Raw genomic sequence first — 17,083 nt, forward strand, 5'->3', positions numbered from 1 at the left:
AAAAAAAGAAGGTACCCTAGACATACGTGCATATAAAAATTATTGGATCGCGAAAGCACGTGCGATCTTACGTCAATTCTCGCGCGACGAGATGAGATACGAATTCGTGTGAATGAGAATTATAACACACGTTTCTTCGCGCTAGATCCGTTGCCCGCCGCCACGCGAGCGGATGAGAATCTCTACCTTTGGACCTTTCATTCGCGCGGCGTGTCGATCGTGATCGTTTTGCATTATCGACGGAAAGAAGGGGAGAGAGAGAAGTGTCAGCGTAAGGTAAAGCGCGCACAAGGTAAAGAGATTGAAGACGCGCGCGCCCGCGACAGACGCGCTGTGTGACCGGTGGGGAAACCCCACCTGGACAAACCCAAATACGAGGTGCACGCCGAGGTGACGCGCGCGGGGGGTCTCGGGAGAGCTTTCGGAGGGTGGTTGGACTTTTGGTTTGAATTGTGTATATACTATATGTGACAACAGCGTCCGAAGCGTTGCGCGCGTGAGGAGGAGACACGAGAGATTTGCGTGCACGCACGTCACATCCTGACAATTTTTATTTTACATTTATTGCGCATCTCTCGAACTCATGTGAGAGCGTTGATATCTCGAGTGGATTTCGTAATCGATCGCCGTGCTTCATTGATCGCAGAAATTTACCACCCGAGGAAAGGTAACTTTCGCTTTTTGTGTCTCTTTCTCGTGACGTAAAGTGTGTCAGCGTCGTGACGTTGCTTACATACATACTATACTATACATAGTACGCACAGCTCTCAGCCACACCTGTCCGAGAGAGAGAGAGAGGGAGCGTGAACATGGCTTCGCGCGGACAACACGCGGGACGCGATGCAGTTTGTTGTTGCTTGTGCCTGTTGCTGACGGGCGTCACCGCACTCGCTCAGAATTACATGGAACCAGGCAGACGAGACTACAATCGCGGCAATGTGTACGTGCCCCAAGAAGTGGACCTACGTGAAACGACTTACGAGTTCAAGGGCAGAAGGTACCACAAGGATTATCTGGACCCTTCTTACAGAGGACCCACGAGAACACCCGAGGATCGACGTATTTACGATGTAAGTGTCAATGTTGTGTTATGCGTACACACACGTACTTGTTCCAAGTTTAATGTAATCGAAGGATGAACATATCGGATCATTAAGAGCAAGAACTTAAAAGAATTCAACAGAAGTTTAAACATTTGTTTTTTGTGTGTTTAAAGGATACAACACAAAGAATCCCGTTGCCGGGAATATTAGCTTATTGGCGGAAAGATCTTCAGGGAAGAGAGAGAGCGGATTCGAAAAATTTTCGAGACAGAGATGTGTATGTGAGCACAAATTACGGTCAAATTCAAGGATTTAAAGTTCAGTTGTACGACGATCCCAATGTGAGACATAAGCCGTATAACAGGGTGGTGGAAAGAGTCACAAAAGATGTTACCGTATTTTTGGGTATTCCTTACGCTATGCCGCCTACTCAAGAAGGTCGTTTCAAACCTCCTAGACCTCACAGGTTGATATAAAATTTATCTAAAAATTATCTTTTAATATTCAATGCAAACTAGAACTTGAATTGTTGTTTAGAGGGTGGCAGCTCATGCAAGCTGTTGATTGGGGTCCAGCTTGTCCACAGCCTAGCGAATATACTGGTTTTACAAAGGGTGTGAGAGATGTACACGAAGACTGTTTGTATCTGAATATATTTACACCGACTGTACGTGTTACTTTTTAAAGCAATAAATCGAGTTTATATTACTCGATAAAATAAAATTATAATTAGATGTATTTTTTCATGTTTAGGTTCGTTCCGGACTGGCGAATAAGTACTCGGTAATGTTTTACATACACGGCGGCGAGTTTACCCATGGAGCTAGCAATTTGTTCCCGGCACACATGCTAGCTGCGTTTTACGATGTTGTAGTAGTGTCAATTAATTATCGTCTCGGAGCTCTTGGTGAGTATGTGATCAAACTATGAGTTATATGAGTGAAAAAAGAAAAAAAATGAAACATAAAGTATATCTAAATGCTACTATCTTCTCTGTGGGAAATAAAATTTTCTTATTACGTGTTTCTCAAGGATTTTTAAGTACTGGAGATGAGAATAGTCCTGGGAATTATGGAATCCTTGATCAGGCTATGGCTTTGCGATGGGTTTATGACAACATAGCCGTGTTTAACGGAAATCCTAATTCTATAACATTGTTCGGACCGGGTGCTGGCGCAGCAAGCGCAGGCTTATTAATGGTCGCGCCTAGGTAATTAAAATTAATAATACACACGCACAGAGTTAATGATACACAGACACAAAAAAGAAACAATAACGATTGGAATAAATTTAATTTTGTTGTAGAACTCGGCACATGGTATCAAAAGTAATTGCCCAATCGGGCTCAGCTTTGGCTGATTGGGCTGTGATAATGGACAAATATCGAGCGCAAAATACATCTCGAGTATTTGCGGAAACGCTCGGTTGCAGTATAGAGAGCAGTTGGAAATTGGTACAGTGTCTAAAAGACGGACGTAGTTTCTACGAATTAGGTAATTCCGAAGTGAAACCACACGTGGGGATGTTTCCTTGGGCACCTGTGCTAGATATCAATTTCACAATGCCTCAGGATGATTGGTACGAAGATTGGAGAGCGTCTGATTGGCGCTTTTTTTCGGAAACGCCAGAAGAGAGTATCAAAGCTCGCAAATATAAGGAAGATCTAGCTTACATGGCTGGTGTGACAACTCAGGAAGCAGCGTATATCATAAGTATGTCATTTAATGAGTTTTAATCGCGTGTATCTTGTTTTTTTCCATCAAGAATAAGATGTTACTTGTATTATTCACTCTTGCAGAGAATAACGCCACGTTAGCAAAGAATTGGTATATAATAGATTCGGAATTATTCGATCAAAAACTTTGGGAATTAGTTCTTCAATACAATTACACCTTAAACAAACAAGGTGTTTACGAGGCAATAAAGTACATGTACACGTATTGGCCGGATCCGACAAACGTTACTCATATACGTGATCAGTACATAAATGTAAGTAACGAAGATATAACAAGTTTAAAATGTTTGTGTTACATGCTGCTATATTTAAAGTCAGTTCTCTTCTCACATGACCATGATCATACAATTGTTATTCATATCTGCAGCTTTTATCAGATTTCCATTACGTTGCGCCGAATGATAAAATAGTAAAACTGTTGGTAGAGAAACATGTACCTACCTATCTGTACGTGTTAAATACCTCTGTTGAAGCGTTTCACTCGCCACAGTGGGCCAGAGTTTCTCATAACACGGAACTTCTGTGGCTAACAGGAGCTCCGTTTATGGATGTCGGTATGTCTTTTTCTTATATTTATATATATATATGATATATTTGTAATTTGTAAAAGTTATGTATTTTGATGCGATGTTATCAATGCAGAATTCTTTCCGGAAAAATGGAAGTTGCATCAAGACATGTGGACTGACAACGATCGTAACATGAGTCACTTCTTTATGTCGGCGTATTCCAATTTTGCAAAATACGGGTAAGTATATGGACATTGCGCTGATGTGTTTACGGCAAAATTTATGTTAAAACAGATTTCTAGATATTTATTTTATTTTTGTTCTAGAAATCCAACGCCTTCGCAAATTTTGGGTTTACACTTTGATCTCGCTCGTTACGGACAATTGCGTTACCTCAATATCAACACAACGTACAACAGCTCGATTCAAGTGAATTATCGTCAAACTGAGAGCGCGTTTTGGTCGATGTACTTGCCGACAGTTATCGGTCACCTCGTTCCTACGTATCCTCCTGTTACCGAAGTAAGATAGTGAAGTAGTAGTTTTTACATCTTTTTTAAACTACACATCAGTTTGTCAATTCTTTTAATCTTTACGATACGATTTTGTTTTCAGTATTGGTGGGAACCTAAGCAACCGCTGCAGATTGCGTTCTGGTCAATGTCGTCGGCGTGTTTGTTGTTGCTCGTGATGTCTGTAGTGTGTTGCATGCTTTGGCGTAATGCCAAAAGGTAAGAAAAGGTAAACAGAACCAAATCCATGTGACTACAGCTTTTCGGTTGCACTGGAATGGTAGCGCATGCGGAGTCTGGTTCTGGTTTGTAAATACCAATGGATACGATAATCTTCCTTATCTCTCTTATAACTTATTCATACTTAAATTGTGCTAATTAACTCTTTCGTTTGCAATTACGTAGCAAAACGAAAGCAGCTAGGATTCGCGCAGGTATTTATATATAGAAAATACACAACACACAGACACATATACATACATTTTTGCACAAAATGCCTGCCACACGCAGGTTACGCCTGTGTATGCTTTTTTAAGTTGCACATTGTTTTTTGTTTTTTGCATGTATATATAAAATTTATACGAAAGTGAAAATAGGGATTCTATTTATTTAATTAATGATCTGAAAAAGATCCAAGAGATCGGTGGATCGTTAAAAAACGTTAGAATTTTGCTCGTGAATAAAAAAAAAGCAATTTAAACACACTAACACCTAGTATATTGGTTCGCATCGGCCTTCTACTTATTTGTTAAAAATAAGAATGATGTATATTAATTAATATTAAATTTTAATTAATATTCTATTAATATAATTCTTTATAATATAATTCTTTTATATAGAGATCGTAGAGATGTAGTAAAATCTCGTATTATTTCTTGTTTTCTACAGACAATCTGATCTCTACTATAGCGGAGACATCCTGATGGTACGAGACGACGAGCCTTCCGAGGGAATCGAGAATTTAACACGCTCATCTAAGGAAAATATATACGAATATCGCGACGTGCCGTCATTAAAATCCAGAATGCCCCGTCAAAATGAGACGAGATTACAGGAGCGTTTAGCTCACAATAGAAAATTCAGTTCCACATCTTCGTTAAGGAGCAATTCTAACGTCTCCTTAAAAGATATGAAGTCGGAAAGTTTTGTCACAAGCTCGCCTAACGGTCAGCCTACACTGACGAAAGCAATGAGTCAACCTTCACTGCCGAAATCTAAAAGCAAGACGCTTCTAGTGCAGGGTGTACCACAAACAGCTGTTTAATATTTCAGTTACCAGTACGTAGCATTGAAAAAAAAAAAAAAAAAAAACATCACTTTATTTATTTTTTTACATTTTAGATTTAAAGTTATTTTGTTTTTAAAAATGTGATCATATATATCATTTTCCTTTATTCTATGACAAAATGCCATATATATAAATTATTAATTCAAAATTAAAAAAAAAAGATTATTTAATTATATAAAAAATCTATTTAGGGGAAAATTTTATACACAAAATAGATAAAAGTAAAGACTACAATACACAGATAGACTACAACTACACAAAAATAAATATATAGAAATAAATATATAGAAATAAATATATAAAGTATATATAAAAATTGAATTTTAAACAGTTTTTAATGATTTATTTTATGAGAAGAGAAAATAATTTAAAAATAATTAATCTAATAATTAAAAATATTTAGTTTAGTACGTAAAGTAACAAAAGATAAAGCTATTTTATATTCCGTCCGTATAAGAAAATAATTGTTACATATAGACTTTATATATTTTTTATGAATTGTGTAAATAGTTTAATATTAACAAAGCTAATATACACATGTAAAAAAATTCAAATATATATTATATATGTAATATATATTATAAATGTTATATAAGACAGCTAAAAATATGGATTAAGAAGGCAAAGCAAGGAGAAATAAGAAAGAAAACAATTTATGTGACTTTATTCACTTACGTACTTCGTTAACGTAATATTTGTTATGTTGTCCGTGATATTTACGGACAATTTATACGTGTCTCTTGTTTATGAAGTTATGAACTTGTTGTAAATTAAAAGTGCCTTGTTACACAGAGAAACAATCTTTGCCTTATTGTAATAGTTCAAATTATATTATAAAATATAACAAAATGCACAAATTTATTGCAGCTACATGTTGTAGTAGCCGCGTTTTTAATATTTTATATCGACGTAAATGTAGAGCATTCTCGATCTCATTGCCACTACAGTTAGAAACGTAAGTCTGATACATATTGTATTTGAGATTAAGATACGCGAGCACACACATTTTTTTACATTTTTTTATATTTATATTTACGAATTTTTATGCAAATATATGTACGAGCAGTACTATATCTTTACGAGATTTGTTCGATCGACCTTTTTGTACATTCTTAAAGGCAAACACAAATGAGTTTTTTCTTTCAAAAGAATTTTATTCGCGTGTTTTATAACACATTCAAAGTTGTAAACAACAATATTTATATTTCGACACATACATATTTATATATATATATATATATATGTATAAACTAATAAAATGGAATTTATTGTGAAAATTATTCTACAATATATAAAGCCTCTTGTACTCTCCTCTGAGCTCCTCTTGTAGCCTCTTGTCAATAATGATATTTCTTGTGCACATGACAATAAAATTCGATGTTTGGCTCATTGTATGTCAATAATTTGCAAATTAGATTCGGCTGCGTTATTCCACATTGCAACTATTGCTAATATACATATTACGCATGCTACCACGAGTACAAAGTTTACAATGATTAATAAAATATTCCAATTAAAAAAGAAGCCTTTGAAAAGTTTCCAAGCTCTCGTTCCCACGTTTTCTCGCAACTGCTCCGACTTCTCGTACTTGTCTTTCCTCTTTCGTCTTGGCTTGAATTTCTTCTGAAATTTCTCAATCTCCTTTCGATTACGCAGCTCTTCCACTTCACGCTTCTTCGCCATCCTAGCTTCCTCAGCTTCTTTTCTCTCATTCATCAGTGACTCGCATATATTGTCACATTCCACAGTGATCTGTTCTTTCTGTAGCAATGAGCAAAAAAAGTCTTTTTTTATCCGTTTACATTTGCACCATAATCTGATTTTCTTGCTACATTCTTCTCCGCCTTTACATGGTCCCGAGTGACAATCGTTGACGCAGCGATGGCCGCAAGAGTACTAAAATAAAGAAAGAGAGAAACATTTTATTTTTCGTGCTAAAACAAAGAACGGAAACAAAATTTTAGTTTATCGAGCATATGTAATGTTCATGTGTAATTACATTTTTAGGACATTGATTTCCACATTTGAGTAACTCGTCTCGTTTCTCGTTTGTCGCGGACGTCAGGTCCACGCAATGCCGGTAAAGAGTGCTGATACCGCAATGGCACGAGACTCGCACCAACTGGTTGCACGGTTCGCACGATCCCGGATGGCAAGGTTGTAGACACGGATGTGTGCAACCCTGCGGACGCGCGAACTGACACGACTTTTCGCATTCCATGCACGGAATACCATTGTCGTCAGATTTACTCTCGCTGTTCCGTATCTTGTGGCAGATCAATTCACAGGTGTGATTCTTGCACGACAGTAATTGGTCGCAGCTTCTGCCGCAAGAACTCGGTTTCGACATGTAACACGGCCAAAGACGCGTCTCGTGACCTCCGAGACAAGTCACGGGCACGGAAACCTCGCACGGTGGACACGGTAAGGTTTTCAGTTGCTTTATACCGTCCCTTGATGTTATCCTTTCGTGTTTGTTATCCCAAGGATAACCGACCGACGGTTGTGTTTTGACCTTCACGTAGACCTTGGTGTGACAAGTGGCCTGGCACGAGTGGCCGCATCTCTTGTACGTGATGCCGCAAATCTTCTTGCAAGGTGGGCACGGACCTTGATGACACTTGTGCGTTTCCTGCTTGCTGTGGTGGCAGATGGGTGGAATTTTACAGGGTTTGTTACACGGTAGCGATTTTCTCCTCTTGGATCCGCACGGCACCGTTATTTTGTTACTGCCGCATCGACACTGTATGACATCCGTTCTGTTGCACGGATAACACGGGCCACTGTGACAGGGAGCGCCGCATTTGTGCTTACGACATTTGAGCGTATTTTCGCACGTTCTCTCGCAGGGATTGAGCGTATTCTTCAATACGCAGTCGCAACATTTCCTGTTGCACAAGTGCTTGCCGCACTGGCGCATCTGCGTGCACTTTTTGTTGCAGTGATATTCCTTCACACAGGCCAGTTCCTTCGTATAACTGCCGCATCTGCAGGACTTGGTCACCACTTCTAAACACGGACCGCAACGATCGGTGTGACACCTCATGCTGCAGTAGTGCGATCCGCAGTCCAACAGCTTGCCGCAGGTATCGCCGCACGTCGGCACCTGCTGCTGCTCGCACGAAACCTCGTATCGTTTCTTTCCGCATGGACAAGTTCGATTTTTCTCCAAAGGACAATTGCCACAATCGTCGGGTGAATGACAAGTGCTCTCGCAAACGTGCACATTGCAGGAGAATTTTCTGTTACAAGGTTTCTCGCAAATCCACGTGCTCTCGGAACATCTACCTTCTTTCTCGTTGCTCTTGCAACGGCATTTCAATAATAATACTTCTTCACAGGGAGGACATTTTCCGGAGTGACACAAACTACTACAAGAGTGCGAACAATGCTCATATTTTTTCTTGCATATAGTTTTGCAGCTCCAATTTTTGGCGTTGCATCGACGTAGCTGCGCCGGCTGCTTGCCGCAGTAGCATTTAATACTAACCGTTTTTGCGCAAGGCGGACACGGACCGGGGTGACAAAGCAGGACGCATTTGTGACCGCATTCCGGTTGCAGGAGCTTGCCGCACGTTTCGCCGCAAGAATGCGGAATGCTCCACGGTTGATACGTAGGATCAACGATCTTTTTACAGAAACATTCGTACGATCTCGGAACCTGGTTTTGCTCATATTCCGTACGACACTTTGGACTGTAACGTAAGCATTTCTATTCTTATATCAATGTTTACCAGCATTTTATACACACACGCAAAAAACTATTTTAAAATATTTAATACCATGCCCAAATTGGTGTGATTCCTTTATCCCGTTTGTATCTCAAACTGTCATTGATCCAATGTGAGATACAGGACATGTGCATAAATGCGTAACACTTGCAGCAGTTCCATATCTGCACAGGAATGACGAAGGCGCGCTTTTACTTACTTAATTCTAAAAGCTAGTAATTTACATTTGCAAATTAGAACAGCAATAATAATAACAAATTACCGGATCTGTCTTTTTGACAGTTGATATGCATATCAGGCAGACAGCGCTGCTGGATTGAAGAGAATTAATCAAATACGATATCACTTTCTCCGCATCCGTTCTTTGCCCTTGATAAGCGGATATTACTTTATCCACCAAATGTTGCGCGTCTTCCTCATTTGTCTCGTCCTCGTCCTCGCTGGACGAATTCAATAACGCAATAGCTTCCAAGTGTCTCTCAATAGACAGCTTGTTTTGCGCCTGGGCTATTTTAAATTTCTGCATGTTGAAATTCTAAGGGTCGTCCAACTACATAACTTTTTTGTTACCGTTAGAGACTTTTGACGTTTTTTTCGTGAGGGTTCCAATCGTCAGCTCGCGCGTCAACATCGCGTCCAATTAAGTTGTACGTTCCAAGTTTCGAATTTCATTCAAGTTTTAAGTTTCAAGGTTTCAATAGATCTACAGCTGTAGGTTGGTGCATATGTGGCTCAAAGGACCGACTCAAGATAGTCCATACGCCATTCTAAGCTTGAATAGTGATTTTCTTGGTATGTTCACCGTAAACGGTTGAATGGTTGATTTCTCCAACTGGAGTAACAAAGTACCCCAGAGAACTGCGCAGATCTAGGGTCTTTAAAAACTACCAGATACGGAGCACACGCTCCATATGTGATCTACAGCTGTAGGTGGAGACTCCCCAAACCACCATCTGTCGGTGGAGTCTATCATCGCGATGATCTAAAAACCAGTAAGGGTGCGATCCCACTGCACTGGGATATGTGTTAACGCGTATATCTCGTGACCAATCAAAGACGCACACACCTCTCTCGATCCGTGTGCAATCAGAAGCGTACTGCGACTTTTTTGTAAACACAGACGTGAAAGAAAATAGGTGGAAGATTGTGATCACGTTTTGTTGTGAAAAATAAGAAATATCATTAAAATTGCAATTTAATTAATTTGATTTTATTCGCGGTTCGAGTCCTCGCTGTTCAATTGGCCGTTCTTAATAGTTTGGTACTTTATTGCGACACTAGAGAAAAAGCGCCATCGTCAAAGCAACACCGTCTCGCGGGTAGTCGGCAACAATGGGTGCGTTCAGACAACTCAACAGTTGCACAACGGTTGAGAGATAATCACTTCTGATTGGATCATACTTTTGAAACCGCATCAGATTTTGAAGAATAGTCCTATCATAAGTGATGATCTCTCAACCGTTGAGTTGTCCGAACGCACCCAATAACAACAGTATAGTTAGATAGACAGTAGCAGATAGTGGTACATGAAGTTATTGCGAAAAAAGATGGTGGTGACAGTGGCATCCGTGCGACAACAACTCAGCAATTTAGCGCATTCCGGCGGTTCTCACAAGGACCAGGCCGAGAAGTAAGTTTAGAAATTTGTAATCCAAGTCCGATTTTATTTATACATACGTAAAATAAACTACTTCCTGTTTAGATATCGTTCAACTTTGGACATGATATTGTTGTCTTCCGGTGAGGAGCTAGTTGATGCCTTGAAAACGTTTATCGAAGCAAGTATGTTATTTTTATCTTACTTAAACACGCGTTACAAACATAGAACTTCAAATACGTTCCAACATATGCGATATACGTTCCAAAAATCTGCGTAAAATTTATTATCCGAGTTTATCTTTTTCTTTTCGATATTATTAACGTGTTCTTTAACCAGCTAGTGCGAGTCTTTGCGACCATGTGCTTTTCTTATTTGAATCTCCTTGATTTTTCTGTTTCTCTAGATTACGTAGTTTGTTTTGTTTGGAAAAGTTCCAAGTTCACCTTCGTGAAATTAGGTTATATAGAAGAAAAGAAATTGATTTCAAAAAACTTTCCGAAGATATTTTGACCGAACTTAACGTTGTGTCCCGGGAAGCACGCTACCAGCGCTATTGCGTCATTCTATCTTTGTTTTACATCTAACAAGCAATGTGAAGATAGAATGATGCCGCTGATAGCACCCTCCTCGAACACAGCCTAAATGTAGCCTGTACACACATATGTATACAGCTGATATGACAACATAAATGTCGCACATGTGTTGTTAAAAAACTTAATATTTCATTTCTTGCGACATTTTGATGTTGATTAAAACATAATATTTGAATTTCTATTTTATTATGCTGAGGAAACAACTGTATTCCTCAAGATGTTTACGCATTATTTTTGTACTTTTATTACAGTTGTAAATGAAAATGTGAGCTTAGTAATTTCAAGACAAGTTCTGACCGATGTCAGCAGCCGCTTACTATTTTTACCTGACGAAATATCCATGGCTGTTTCACATTATACACTGGATAAGGTAAAACGATCTCTTTGTTTGTTTTTGTTTTTTTTTTTTTCATTTTTTTCTTCAATTCAATCCAAAGCATATTTGAAAACAAGAGCAAACTGTAAAATATACTAAAAAAAAGCATAGTTTGATAAAAAAAAAAATAATATTCAATTAGGTTCAGCCACGTGTGATTTCCTTTGAAGAACAAGTAGCTAGTATAAGGCAACATTTGGCTGATATTTACGAGCGCAATCAGAATTGGCGGGAAGCTGCAAATGTTTTAGTTGGCATACCACTGGAAACGGGACAAAAGTAACAATCAAGTTTTTGCAGTTGCTTGTATATATTATATTATATATATATATATTATAATATCGAATTAAAATCATTTCAGGCAATACACCACCGATTACAAATTGGAGACTTACCTTAAAATCGCCAGATTATATCTAGAAGATGACGACCCGGTACAAGCTGAAGCGTTTATTAACCGAGCGTCTCTTTTGCAGGTAGATATTTTTGTTATTATATTACAAAATTTATATTTTGTAACATGTGTGTACATACTATATATTTCACAGGCGGAGTCTAAGAACGAGCAGTTACAAATTTACTACAAAGTGTGCTACGCAAGGGTATTAGATTACAGAAGAAAATTCATAGAAGCAGCTCAGAGATACAATGAATTATCGTATAGGTCTATTATTCACGAAGACGAGCGCATGACTGCTCTTAGAAACGCGTTGATTTGCACAGTACTGGCTTCAGCAGGCAAGCGATTTGATTGTTACGTTGCGTTGCTCGTGTCGCGTTGTTTCGTAAAATATTCTAATTCTTCTCAACTCGCTTACACACAGGACAGCAGAGAAGTCGGATGCTGGCGACTTTGTTCAAGGATGAACGTTGCCAGCAACTACCCGCTTATTCAATCCTCGAAAAGATGTATTTGGATCGTATTATTCGGCGTTCCGAACTGCAGGAATTCGAAGCGTTGCTTCAACCACATCAGAAAGCGTGCACCATCGACGGACTGGGCTCGACCATACTCGACCGTGCCGTAATCGAGCACAACTTGTTATCGGCTAGTAAATTATATAACAATATCTCGTTTGAGGAACTAGGCGCGCTGTTGGACATTCCGCCCACTAAAGCGGAAAAAATCGCCAGCCAGATGATCACCGAGAGCCGAATGAACGGATACATAGATCAGATCGATTCCATAGTACATTTCGAAAGTAAGTTTTTTTTTCCTGTTTTAATTATCGCGTAGTTTTTTTTTTTTAATTAGGAATTATTATAATTGTTTTCTGTCGACAGCACGCGAAACCTTACCGACGTGGGACAAACAGATACAGTCTCTGTGTTACCAAGTGAATCAAATAATCGAAAAGATAGCTCAAACGGAGCCAGAATGGATCGCGAAAGCAATGGAAGATCAAATGGTGCATTAAAGGACCATTTGGTGAACTCTACTTATTTTACCTTTTAAATGCGTACACACAACACCATACACACACGTGCATACACACAAACACACACAAACACACATACAGAGTGCCTATTCAATAAAATGTCCTGAGAATTCTTTCGTTTTCGATTTATCTTTAAATTCTCCTTGTGAAAGAAGAAAAACAATTTTTTCTAAGAATTCCAGGCAGTAGACACTCTGATGTGGCGTCCGCAAGACCCTGTGATGCCAACATTTCTTAATGCTTATTTTAAAAATAGAAAAAAAAAAAATCGATACAAATTCATCATCACATTGACACATAAATAAGCGTGTTTATTGACGAAAGAATCCATTAAAAAATTGATAAAAAAAAATTTAGATAAAAATTGTAGATGAGGAAAAATCCAATGTAAGTTCTTGTAAATAAATCGCATTCATACTTCGTATATATAAATGTTTCCTTATTAAAAAACCTCTAATCTGATATAGTTGAAGAGAATAAAAGTCACTCTTACATATCTCACAAACAAAATATACTTATTATTTTTCTATATAAAACAAAGTAGTGGAATTACATGTGACTGTCTTTTGAAAATATAAACCAGTGGTCGTATAAATTTGTTTTGGCGATAAAATGTAAAAAGTCTATATAAAAAAACAAATTCACACTGTATTGCATTGGGTAGTGTCTGAAATATGAGAGTAATTTGTGAGTCAACCAAAACTGGCAGTTTTTTTTTTTTTTTACACAAGGAGCAGACGAGGAAAATATCTGCTTCTTACGGATAATTCTTAAGTGAGAGAATAACTACCTATAGGTTTCGATAATTTGTATACGCGTAATTGCATTACTATTTGACGTTTGAATTAGAAGGCATCGTACTTTTATATGGTAAATATGTGACAGTACTCTATAAATCAGAGAGAAACATATATCTATTGTAATCGCGTTAACACTACGTACGGATTGCATATATTCGCACATCATTCTAACCTGGTCCAACCCAGCAGAACAAATTGAGATTCGTAGTTCGCAATATATTCCGCAATGCTGAATTAAAAAACAAGTTTTTCTTTTTAAAGACAATTTTGTAATCTCTGAAATTTATTTACCCCGTTTATGCACCAACAATGAACCACTGATCGATAATATTGATATAGTAGACGAGAAAAACCTAAGTACTTTAAATAATATATCATTATGTATAACACGTCTACTGCAAAGCACAAATAAACGAAGATTTTTATTTCGTAAAAGTTTTTTCTCTTACAAGTTTATTTTAATAAACTATCATTTCACCACGTTTTTATACCTCGTTGCAGTCTCCTGCTCTTATTTTATACAACTCCCATGTGTATCTTTGATCTTTATTAAAGATGCACTTTACAGGAACCGTGTCAAGCTGCGTTATGTGAAACATGTTGTAAAGCTGCTTCAATCAAACCAACGGTACAAATCTGACACTGTGTAATATTGTGTGATTTTTTTGTTTTTTTTTTTTTCATGTTTCATATGTAACAAGAAATATTGCTAATTTATGGTCACAATTATAATGTATGACATAAACTTTTTTTTTTGTCGCGCGGACTAATCTGAAATGATGCACGACATTCGGTGGCATCTACTTAAAGATCAACTCTTATCTACATATTACAGGCAATACTTTTTTTATTTGAAGCATGTACTGTCACGTCGTTTTTTTTTTTTTTGTTTTTTTTTTTTGACACAAGAGTCACGAAATATTTATTTGTATTGGATAAATTTTCTGTTCTCTTATTTTTTGTAATGTAATCATTATTTTGCGTACTCAAGCCTGAAGGTCTAATGACACGCCATACTTGTGGCCGCCGGAGCCGAAGTTCTTACCGTCGATGTTTGTAGAAAGTGTCAAAGTTACACCTGCAATCAGATATTCGATAATTTTGATGACGCGTATACACGTATATAAATTCTACATTCAGATATTTCTTTCGATTTTGTTTTTTTTTTTTAAACTGTTACCACTTACCATCTCGTAATTTTTGTTGATATCCCAAGCCTACCTGAAGATTCGAATTTACCTTGGCTCTGATGGCGGCATCATTATCAAGGCAATACTTAGCCCCAATACCGAACTGTGTTACATTATTAGTTGAATTCCATGCCAAATTAATTGCTCCCTCTAAACCTGGTTTCACTTTATGATAAATAGAACTGCTAAACTCACGGCCGTTATCCCTAAAAAAAAAAAATATATATATATATATACATATACATTATATTAAAACTCAAAGCTGAAAAGTTTATGATTGCATTTGTTATAAAATTGTCTTCAAACTCACACGGCAGTGTGAAGAGCAAAATCGGAGGCTGTAAAACCAAGAGCAAAGTTATTTCTGGTGAGTTTGTTCCTCTGCGAGTCAAAAGATGCCTGATAGCCAGCCAGCCATCCTGCAAAATACAGAAGTATGATAACCTAAATATTTTTGCGTGACACATATTCATATCTGCCATATAAGCTTACTTTTTTTTTTAATCACAAGATATTCCACTTGTTCAAAACAAGGAAATATGGGACAGAGGAGAGACACATAGGATTAAATACAAGGATCTAAACTGAAAGGTTGGTTTTCAGTAGCTTTGTGTTAACAGAACACATGGATAATTGCTATTTTATCAAGAGCTTTTATAATACTATTCAAAGACACATCTAACATCTTCACCTTGGTAACCAACAACAGCTGCAGCATTAATTAATGGCCCGGCAGACAGGCTCAGATCAAAGTCGGCATTAGCAGACACATTTTCATGTTTGTAAGTTGTCTTCAATTTTCCAGTCTTAGATCTACAAACATAAAATAAAAACGGTTTATTGTATATGTGTATAATTTGCTGGTGACACTTTGAAAGACCCAGCTATGTTAATTCAAAAACTACAAAAATAAACTCTCACCCAGTCTGTGGAGAGAATGTACAGCTGTAACCAACAGTAAGCCCATTGACCAATTTGTTGGCAATGGATATGTCAGTTGCCAGAGTATTGTCAGTATTCCATTGCTCGCTAAACGTCAATCCGTATTCTTTGAGCTTATATTTGGTCTCCAAATTACCAAATACTTTTCCAGTATCCTGATTAGATACACCTCCGCAACAAAATTCCACATCCGAATTTGTTTTAGTCTTGACGTCTAACTTGAAGAGACCAAAGTGATAACCTTGGCCAAATATATCACGAGCACTCTTTCCTAATTCATTGTAAGTTGGAGGAGCCATGTTCTGTAATAAAAGTGATGTGACTGTTTTTTATTTTTATTTATTTTTTTTATCAGTTGTCACATTATTCGCGTACTAATTGTTATATAAACAAAATTAAATTTAACTCGAGTAACAAAATTAATACAAGAAATAATGCAAGAAAAAATACACAATAAAATACCTAAACTTTTGACATTCGACATATCTTTAAGTGATGATAATTGCACATGTAAATTAAAAACAAATCAAAAATAAACGATTCGCGAAACAATTGTACGTAGCAACACGAAATGCTCGCGCTGTAAAAAGTATAAAACAAAAAAATGGTTCCTTTCCAAATATCACACAAAGTGACTCGTTATTATAAGATCTAATGCAAACAAAACCAATGACGATACGCTTTTATCGCGGCTTTCATCGAGAGCGAAACGCAAGTACGTGCGATACGAACGAAATAATATTGACCTGCCTCAGGTATTACATAAGGCATATAGTTCGGCACAGCCGATATATCTCGCGTTCTTCGACGCGATTGTTAACTTAGAACTCGCTCGCACGTCACTGTGCGTCAAGAATATCGCGTTTGTTTTGTCAAAACAACGGTCAAATGCTATCAAATGTAATGACAAAATCCCGTTTGACAGACCACGAACCGGGAAGATCGTCGATACGGCAGACGACATTGCGTGCCGGTTCGTCGGGAAAGAAATTGCAATTTCGATTCGGCTTCTCGTCGCGTCTTGCCGCGTGCAAATTCCGCAGGTCGAAGGTTCCGAGGTTCGCGACGCGACAAAAATTCGTTTCACGCAATTAAGCGTCAAAACGACGTTGTACTTACTTCACGATTTTATGTTGAAAGATTTTTTTGCAAAAATGCGCAAAACCTGGTCGTACGTAGTTCGAGCGTTGTGAGAGAGGTGACGGCGACCACGGCGACGAACGGGAGGAGAAGAGCGACGAGGGAAAAGAGAGAAAGAGCGTCACGGACTTAATGCGCATGCGCGTGACGCGTCAGTCATGCAAGACGGAGAGAGCTTTAGGGAA

The 17,083-nt window shown here is 37.9% G+C and overlaps 4 protein-coding genes across 9 annotated transcripts; 2 read left to right on the forward strand and 2 right to left on the reverse strand.

The window, feature by feature from the left end:
- The first annotated feature begins 403 nt into the window (after positions 1 to 403).
- Positions 404 to 5,110, forward strand: LOC109856733 (neuroligin-4, X-linked). Of its 4 annotated transcripts, XM_020432334.1 has the most exons (14): positions 405 to 667; positions 756 to 1,070; positions 1,217 to 1,509; positions 1,581 to 1,710; positions 1,797 to 1,950; positions 2,076 to 2,253; positions 2,349 to 2,755; positions 2,842 to 3,032; positions 3,146 to 3,332; positions 3,421 to 3,526; positions 3,614 to 3,809; positions 3,903 to 4,018; positions 4,205 to 4,233; positions 4,688 to 4,811. In XM_020432334.1, the coding sequence occupies exons 2-14, from the start codon at positions 810 to 812 to the stop codon at positions 4,720 to 4,722; spliced, it is 2,283 nt and encodes a 760-aa protein (XP_020287923.1). In that variant the 5' UTR covers positions 405 to 667; positions 756 to 809; the 3' UTR covers positions 4,723 to 4,811. The 4 variants fall into 4 exon arrangements, with proteins under 4 accessions (XP_020287922.1, XP_020287923.1, XP_020287924.1 ...); XM_020432333.1 differs by lacking the exon at positions 4,205 to 4,233 and having other exon boundaries at positions 404 to 667; positions 765 to 1,070; positions 4,688 to 5,110; XM_020432335.1 differs by lacking the exon at positions 4,205 to 4,233 and having other exon boundaries at positions 406 to 667; positions 3,903 to 4,028; positions 4,688 to 4,772.
- A 624-nt stretch (positions 5,111 to 5,734) lies between these two features.
- Positions 5,735 to 9,363, reverse strand: LOC109856701 (NF-X1-type zinc finger protein NFXL1). 2 transcript variants are annotated; one of them, XM_020432271.1, is made up of 4 exons: positions 9,081 to 9,363; positions 8,870 to 8,982; positions 7,087 to 8,782; positions 5,735 to 6,983 (listed from the first exon to the last, which is right to left on the reverse strand). In XM_020432271.1, exons 1-4 carry the CDS (start codon positions 9,342 to 9,344, stop codon positions 6,474 to 6,476), a joined length of 2,583 nt encoding a protein of 860 aa, XP_020287860.1. In that variant the 5' UTR covers positions 9,345 to 9,363; the 3' UTR covers positions 5,735 to 6,473. The 2 variants fall into 2 exon arrangements, with proteins under 2 accessions (XP_020287860.1, XP_020287861.1); XM_020432272.1 differs by lacking the exon at positions 9,081 to 9,363 and having other exon boundaries at positions 7,087 to 8,458; positions 8,578 to 8,782; positions 8,870 to 8,958.
- Positions 9,364 to 9,446: 83 nt separating this feature from the next.
- On the forward strand, positions 9,447 to 13,881 carry LOC109856702 (COP9 signalosome complex subunit 4). The gene is made up of 10 exons (XM_020432273.1): positions 9,447 to 9,533; positions 9,749 to 10,148; positions 10,300 to 10,448; positions 10,521 to 10,600; positions 11,263 to 11,381; positions 11,530 to 11,666; positions 11,749 to 11,863; positions 11,936 to 12,125; positions 12,212 to 12,589; positions 12,672 to 13,881. The coding sequence occupies exons 3-10, from the start codon at positions 10,345 to 10,347 to the stop codon at positions 12,803 to 12,805; spliced, it is 1,257 nt and encodes a 418-aa protein (XP_020287862.1). The 5' UTR covers positions 9,447 to 9,533; positions 9,749 to 10,148; positions 10,300 to 10,344; the 3' UTR covers positions 12,806 to 13,881.
- Positions 13,882 to 14,315: 434 nt separating this feature from the next.
- On the reverse strand, positions 14,316 to 16,994 carry LOC109856703 (voltage-dependent anion-selective channel-like). 2 transcript variants are annotated; one of them, XM_020432274.1, is made up of 6 exons: positions 16,878 to 16,994; positions 15,738 to 16,060; positions 15,508 to 15,629; positions 15,127 to 15,235; positions 14,814 to 15,022; positions 14,316 to 14,704 (listed from the first exon to the last, which is right to left on the reverse strand). In XM_020432274.1, the coding sequence occupies exons 2-6, from the start codon at positions 16,055 to 16,057 to the stop codon at positions 14,613 to 14,615; spliced, it is 852 nt and encodes a 283-aa protein (XP_020287863.1). In that variant the 5' UTR covers positions 16,058 to 16,060; positions 16,878 to 16,994; the 3' UTR covers positions 14,316 to 14,612. The 2 variants fall into 2 exon arrangements, with proteins under 2 accessions (XP_020287863.1, XP_020287864.1); XM_020432275.1 differs by lacking the exon at positions 16,878 to 16,994 and adding an exon at positions 16,221 to 16,329.
- Positions 16,995 to 17,083: the final 89 nt, after the last annotated feature.

Source organism: Pseudomyrmex gracilis, unplaced genomic scaffold (genome assembly GCF_002006095.1).
Source record: "Pseudomyrmex gracilis isolate BER0280 unplaced genomic scaffold, ASM200609v1 scaffold_132, whole genome shotgun sequence".
In the NCBI taxonomy this organism is placed as follows: domain Eukaryota; kingdom Metazoa; phylum Arthropoda; class Insecta; order Hymenoptera; family Formicidae; genus Pseudomyrmex; species Pseudomyrmex gracilis.

What these genes read in the sequence shown, in the direction of transcription:
- LOC109856702 (XM_020432273.1), top strand. Translation starts at nt 10,345, where the DNA reads ATGAAGTTATTGCGAAAAAAGATGGTGGTGACAGTGGCATCCGTGCGA. An exon ending in CACATTATACACTGGATAAG is followed by an intron (nt 11,382 to 11,529) that starts GTAAAACGATCT and finishes ATATTCAATTAG; the next exon opens with GTTCAGCCACGTGTGATTTC. An exon ending in CCACTGGAAACGGGACAAAA is followed by an intron (nt 11,667 to 11,748) that starts GTAACAATCAAG and finishes AAATCATTTCAG; the next exon opens with GCAATACACCACCGATTACA.
- LOC109856703 (XM_020432274.1), bottom strand. Translation starts at nt 16,057, where the DNA reads ATGGCTCCTCCAACTTACAATGAATTAGGAAAGAGTGCTCGTGATATA. An exon ending in TTTGCTCTTCACACTGCCGT is followed by an intron (nt 15,023 to 15,126) that starts GTGAGTTTGAAG and finishes TTTTTTTTTTAG; the next exon opens with GGATAACGGCCGTGAGTTTA. An exon ending in TCAACAAAAATTACGAGATG is followed by an intron (nt 14,705 to 14,813) that starts GTAAGTGGTAAC and finishes ATCTGATTGCAG; the next exon opens with GTGTAACTTTGACACTTTCT.
- LOC109856733 (XM_020432333.1), top strand. Translation starts at nt 810, where the DNA reads ATGGCTTCGCGCGGACAACACGCGGGACGCGATGCAGTTTGTTGTTGC. An exon ending in TTATTAATGGTCGCGCCTAG is followed by an intron (nt 2,254 to 2,348) that starts GTAATTAAAATT and finishes ATTTTGTTGTAG; the next exon opens with AACTCGGCACATGGTATCAA. An exon ending in AGCTCCGTTTATGGATGTCG is followed by an intron (nt 3,333 to 3,420) that starts GTATGTCTTTTT and finishes TTATCAATGCAG; the next exon opens with AATTCTTTCCGGAAAAATGG.
- LOC109856701 (XM_020432271.1), bottom strand. Translation starts at nt 9,344, where the DNA reads ATGCAGAAATTTAAAATAGCCCAGGCGCAAAACAAGCTGTCTATTGAG. An exon ending in CTGTCAAAAAGACAGATCCG is followed by an intron (nt 8,983 to 9,080) that starts GTAATTTGTTAT and finishes ATTCCTGTGCAG; the next exon opens with ATATGGAACTGCTGCAAGTG. An exon ending in GAAATCAATGTCCTAAAAAT is followed by an intron (nt 6,984 to 7,086) that starts GTAATTACACAT and finishes TCTTTATTTTAG; the next exon opens with TACTCTTGCGGCCATCGCTG.